The following is a 6,167-nucleotide window of genomic DNA, read 5'->3' as shown; positions in this document are numbered from 1 at the left end:
GGCGAGCATGTAGAGCCGCGAGTCCACGGCGGGCGTCGGCGCCACCGTCCCCTCGTGGCAGCTGCTGGTCGTGCCGTTCACTGCTTCTGCCACCTGCAGGCGAAAGGGGAAAAGCAAGAGAGAAAACAGACCTCTGACGCACGAGCCCGGCACGCTGCCGTAATCCAGCTGCCGTAATCCAGCTCCGCCGTGAAGGAGGCGGCTGAAGTTGGAACTTTTTACTTTAAACCCGCGTGCTGTACGACTTCAGAGGGGTCGTTTAATGACGGCTTACGGCAGGTGTTTGTTGGCTTTGGGCCCTGATTCATGCTGGTGAATTTTGTCGCACCGCCTTGGCGGGCCATAAATCACAGTCGATGGCAGAGCCTTTGGCTCAGGCTGGGACTTCTAGAATGTCGACCAGGAATCGGGGTATAGAGCTCCAGTCGAGTGACCAAAGGACAGAAATAGAAAAGGGTAAAACTGAACTCCAATAGCGGACCCTTAGGAGGGAGCTCAGTACCTCTCCTGTCCTGCTGCTGGTCTTTTCTGAGAACTGCCTCTAATTTTGTCATTTTATGTTACTGATACCCTTCCACTAAATGCATTTTCGGTTCCCCCAGAGTCTGCTTCTTTGGTTTATTAACAAAAGCACCCACTGTTTCCGGTTTCTTAGGTGACCCTGGTGACTGTCTCCTTTTGGTACCTATGGTTTTTTAAAATGTATTTATTTATTAATTATTTATTGATTTGGTACCAGGGATTGAACTCCGCCCCTTGCACTTGGGAGGCGGGCATCAGAACCCCTGAGCCAAATCTCCGGCCCCTCCTTTTCTTTCTAACTGATTCTCTGATTGATGGCATTGCTGGCGATTGAACTCCAGCTTGCACATGCTAGGCAAGTGTTTTACCACTGAACTACATCCCAAACCTGTAAAATCTTTTACTTGGACCAATACTAGCATTTTTTGTTTTGTGTTGCTTTTGTTTTTGAGAACAGGTTGTGCTATATAGTTCTGCTGGCCTTGAAATCATTATGTAGTCTAGTCTGGCTTTGAACTCAGAGCAATCCTCCTGTCTCAGCCTCCTGAGGGCTGGGATTACAGGTGCGCACCACTACACCACACCACACCACACCACACCTAGCCCAATGGCATTTTAAATAGAGAACTCTTCCTTGTGTGAATGGGGCCATCCACTACAGAACTTTTAACAGCCCTGAATGCCATCTAAGGGGACTATTAACATCCTCTATTCACTATAATAAGAAAGAACTGAGAACCTGCCCTGGTGTATACGCAGAGCATGTAGACCCTCCTGGGAGAGTCCTGGTGAGTGAGTTGTAGTTTAGAATTTGCATGACCTCATTGATATAAACAATATGACTGTGCAAGCTTTAGAAGTCACCACAGAACAATCGGAACTATAGTGAAGCAACAAGAAAATAGAAAAGCATCGTTAATCCCAGCGATACCTTGCAGTATGTTCAGCTATATGTTTTCTGTACAACGTCACAAGTTACGCACATGGTGCACGTTCTTTTTGTCTTATAAAATGGCAATGAGAGCACAAACTTATTTTGAAATCCCCTTTCCATATACGCATACACCGTGGACACATAAATAGGGAGCATTAAGTCTTGCGTTTCTACAACACCTCACGACAGTGGGAGAAACACCTGGAAGATGAGTCAGGCATCCAGGCCTCCACACCGGGCCCTGACCTGACTGCAGGCCCCTTCCTTTCTCTTAACGACTCCTTCTGTTGGCAATCAGATGGCTTCTCCTGAGGAAGCCCTGTACATCCCTGCCTCTAGGTTTTCCGCCAATCCCTCCTCCCACCCTTTTGCTCCCAGCTGCCCATCAATGCCGGTGCAGACGCGCACCGTGAGCTCTGTGTGTGCCCATCATGCTGCACCTTGGCCTCGGTGCTGTCAGTGGCAGGCTGATCTGGCACCAAAATTTCAAGCTGGTGTTTTCTTTTTATGTTTTAGAACACAGCCTGCTTAGCCCATAAGGTCCTCAAGACAGTGCTTGCCTTGATCATAAACACAGCTACACAGCTGGTAAAAAATATTTAACTAATAATAGCTATAAATAATAATAAAGGTCTGAGACTGCTTTCTGCAGAGCAGTTTGGCAGTGTGCTTTGAGACCTTTCAAAATTATCAAAATCTGACTCAGTAACTTCACAGTTTAATGTCATGGTGTAGTTCAGAAATGATGGCTCTGGAGGGCCGTCCGTACCAGCAGCCATGGTGAGGCAACGTCCCTGTGGGAGTTGTGGGGGAGTGTGTCCGCCCATCTCAGTGGGCCAGTTCTGTGGGCTTACTAACATTGTCACATGTCTAAGTGTCTGGTATTACTGTTAAAAGTAGGAAAAGAGCTCTAAAAAGTGGTCTACAGATTAAAGCTGGCCTCTGTTGCTGCCTGTAAGATAACTTCCAGGTCAGGTCAGGACTTCCTGAGGATGACCACCATTAAGCCATTTGTTAGGTAGCTAAAGATCCCCCAAAGAAGATTAGGCATCATGCGTGTTCACACACACACACACACACACACACACACACACACACACCCCAAACCCATATCAATTTTAGAAGTGTTCCTGGGGTTAATTTCCAGAACAGGTGGACTGGCAAACTCCTAGAGTCCTTCCCGTTCAGGATTTTAGAGGTCGACTTGGAAGAAGAGTTCAAGGTCCAGGGCAAACGGTACTGTGGCAAAATTAACCACAAACACACATGCGCAGATGCCTCCCTGGAGGGGAGAGCGGGCTCTCTCCTAAGTCCAGTCTCTAAGGAGGTCACAGGACTCAGATGAAGAAATGTGTAGTGAGCAGAAGAGCCTGCTTTTCCAGGCTCCCTCCACCGTCTTTTCTAGAAGAGGGTACCTGTTTTAAATTATCAGCCAGAAACACTATGTACACGCAGCAGAAACCCAGCTGGGTGACAACAAGGAAGACGCTCACGACGTGTCTAGAAGAGAGGAGGAGAGAAAAACTTGTGACAAAGAAGCCGACTTTTCAGCCCCACTTCTTGCCCTTCTGCCCTCTGTCCCCAGGACTTGGCCCTGTCCTGCACCCTGGGTCTCCCTACCACAATCAACAAAGGGGCTGTAAGAAGCGAAGTAACAATAGCTCTTTTTATAAAGCGGTTTTCCAACACCCTCGCACTCTGAGCACAGTGAATGGTGAGATTCTTCAAGCCAGAGAGCTTCCCCCCACCTGGCCCTGCGGCATTTCTTTCCTGTCCACCATTACGCCAGTGCAGGGCAGGAAGCACAGTGCTTTATTAGCTATGGATAACATTTAAAATATTCTTCCTTCCATATGCCGGACCTCTGTTGGGCAGTGAGGACACAGAGCGAACTGACACATGGCCTTCCCGCTGGTGCCTCACAGGCTCGTGCCTGAGAGGACAGAAATGAGCCTGTGACACTATAATGTGGCACTGAGGACCACAACAAAAAGGACATTTCGTGGGCAGACAGAGAACCTTCTTGGAAAAACCAGTGCCTGAGCGAGTCCCTAGCGAAGGATGGAGAGAGAGACACAGACAGAGGATAGAAATAAGAAGAAAGAGAGAAGAGGGGAGGAGGAGGAAGAGAAGGAGGCGACGAAGAAAGCATCGCAACCGAGGGAGGAGACAGAGTTCTCGAGCTGCTGTGTGTGGAGCCCCTGAAGGAGCGAGAGGCCGGATAGGAGATTCTTGTAATAACGGAGGAGAGAGAAGGCAGCACCCAGGACAGAGATGTCCATCAGGATGAGAGAAACATTTGAAAAGATCCTGGGAAACCGGAACTCACAGAATCTGATGACTGCCTGCTTCAGGGCAAAGCCAACGCCAAGGGGACTGACAGGCTTCTGACCCAGACAGAGGGGAGGGGAAACGTGGGAGGAAGAGCAGGTGTTTAGGGACAGGGAAGCAGTGATACATCCGGGGTCTGAGGGGTTGGGCTGGAGTTCGCACAGGAGAGGAGGCAGCTCTGTGAGAGCGTCTGGGCTGCGGGGTCAGAAAACATGCAGGAGAGAGAAAGGCCAGCAGGGAGAGGCGCTGGGAGAGCAGCTAACCCTTCCCACTGGCTGTGTCCTCAGGCCAGGAGGGCAGCAGTGAGGCCTTCAGGACATGGAGGAAAGAGCCTCCAGCAGGTGTAGGGACAATGAGACCAGGCAGCTCGACAGAGACAGAGCGGTGCAAGGTGAGGAAAAGGCGGCTCTTCTTTCATCAGGAGAGACTGGTGGGGTCCTGGCTCCTCCTGCGGACCTGCAGTGCCTCCTGACACATCCGGAGAGACTGTGTGAATAAATATAAACTATCTGCTGAATATAAGATAGGATGATGGCTATAGATGCTGTGAGGCCCAGGAAGCTTTATTTTATTACTATTTTTATTAAATAATGGAGATTGAATCCAGGGCCTTTGCACGGAACTACATCCCTATTCTTTTTAATTTTTTTTTTTTATTTGGAGACCAGGTCTTGCTAAGGTTGCCCAGACTGGGTTTGAACTCACAACCCTCCCGACTCAGCCTCCCAGAGTGCTGAGATTACAGATGTACCCCACCACACCTATTTTTTAAATTTAATCAAAAGTTTTTTCTAGTATTGGGAGAGATAGAACCCAGGGGTACTCAACCAATGAGCTACACCCCCAGTCATTTAAACAACTTTTATCTTAAGCCGGATGTGGGGGTGCATGCCTATAATCCCAGCACTCGGTAGGCTGAGGCAGGAGGATCACTGTGAGTTCGAGACCAGCCTGGGCTACATAATGAGTTCCAGAGCAGTCTGACCTACATAGTGAGACCCTGTCTCAAAAAACCAAAAAAAGAAAAAACAAAAAACAAAAATTTTTATCTTAAGAAAAGGTTTTGCTAAGTCTCCTTGCCAGTGCTTATACTTGAGATCCTCCTGCCTCAGCCTCCCTCAGGGCTGGGATTACAGCAATACACCTGGCTAATTTTATTATTTTTAAGATGGGGATATGTGAACATAGTTAAACACTGTGCAGAAAAGCCCACAGCAAAGACTTTATAGGAGAGGGCATAATTAGAGGACCGAGGTTCCCACGTGGAGCAGAAGCGTCTTTGGGCAGCAACAGTGAGAAGAAGAGCTGAAGGGCCGTGATGCCAGAGTCGCCTCCTGGCACGTTCCAGTTGTCACCCGCAGTCTCCCTGTCTGCTGGGAGGCTGAATTTACCCAGTCTGTGGGTGCGGACCGTGGGCTACAGCAAGGCTGCAGCTTGACCTGTAGACCGCAATTGTGGGCCGCCCGGGAGACCGAGATGGGCAACAGGGGTGGGCGGAGCAGGCCTAGCCTTGGGGACCCGAAGACTGTGGCTGTGCTCAGTGTCACCCCCACGAGCTGACGGGGCCTCTCAGGCAGGAGGAGCGCGGCCCAGCCCGAGGTCCCCTCTGCTGCGGCCAGCCTTTCCCTCAAACTCTTCTGCCCCAGCTGTGTCTCCTGCCAGGAGAGGTCCAGATCCGTGCACCTGCCGGACAGCTCCACAGGGCGCCCCTCAGCCTCACTTCCAGAGTCCATGGGCAACGCCGCGGGCACCACGGCCAGCCGGGTCCATCGGTCCGGCACGTCTTCTTCTCTCCCTCGCACTCTCATCCCCTTGCTGGACAGATATTCCGACCACGCAAACACGGTGACTTTCCTGATTAAAACTCCCCTGGCTTCCTGGTTGCTTTCAAGAAAAGAACAAAGCCACTGACTGCTCTGCCGCTGCCCTGGCCGTAGGTGCGGGCCCCGCGGCCCCTCGGCCCCTGCTCTCTCTTCAGTTTCACCGCATGCCGCTCCACCCTGGCTCCCCGGTCCTGCTGTACCCGCCCTGTCCCTCATACCTTGTGCTCTGCAGCCTCGCACCGCACTTCCTCCTTCCTGGACGTCAGCCAGGCCCCTGCCTGCTTTCTCCAAGTAATTCCTCGCTCTTTGCGGGTTCTTCCCGCGGAACGCCTGCCCCTTCCACGCCGGGCGCCCCTTCCACTCGCACCCCACACGGGGTGGTAAGGCCCACTCCTCTCTGTGGCACTGACTGCGGCCACTAATGGGCCCTGTGGCAGCAAGGCCCGGCGCTCGTCTTGGTCCCCACGGCAGCCCCGGCCTGGCACAGTGGACAGCTGGACGAGGGTGGTTCCATCAGAGCCACGTGCCGCGGAGGGAGCGCCGTCCCCGGAGCCGCC

General features: G+C 51.6%; 1 protein-coding gene across 1 annotated transcript in view; it reads right to left on the bottom strand.

Annotated features, from left to right (window-relative positions):
* Nucleotides 1-6,167, bottom strand: part of Slc36a2 (solute carrier family 36 member 2) — a 28,586-nt gene that overhangs the window by 17,978 nt on the left and 4,441 nt on the right. Inside the window, exons 4-6 of the mRNA XM_033761760.1 lie at nucleotides 5,208-6,088; nucleotides 2,872-2,999; nucleotides 4-93 (exon numbers count right to left, since the gene is read on the bottom strand). Coding sequence (XP_033617651.1) covers nucleotides 4-93; nucleotides 2,872-2,999; nucleotides 5,208-6,088 — 1,099 coding nt within the window. The remainder of the gene's footprint in view (nucleotides 1-3; nucleotides 94-2,871; nucleotides 3,000-5,207; nucleotides 6,089-6,167) is intronic.

This window comes from Fukomys damarensis, unplaced genomic scaffold, assembly GCF_012274545.1.
Source record: "Fukomys damarensis isolate Sample0158 unplaced genomic scaffold, DMR_v1.0_HiC HiC_scaffold_9, whole genome shotgun sequence".
Lineage (NCBI taxonomy): Eukaryota > Metazoa > Chordata > Mammalia > Rodentia > Bathyergidae > Fukomys > Fukomys damarensis.
The sequence above is the reverse complement of the archived record's forward strand: the minus strand, read 5'-3'. Positions and strand labels throughout refer to the sequence as shown.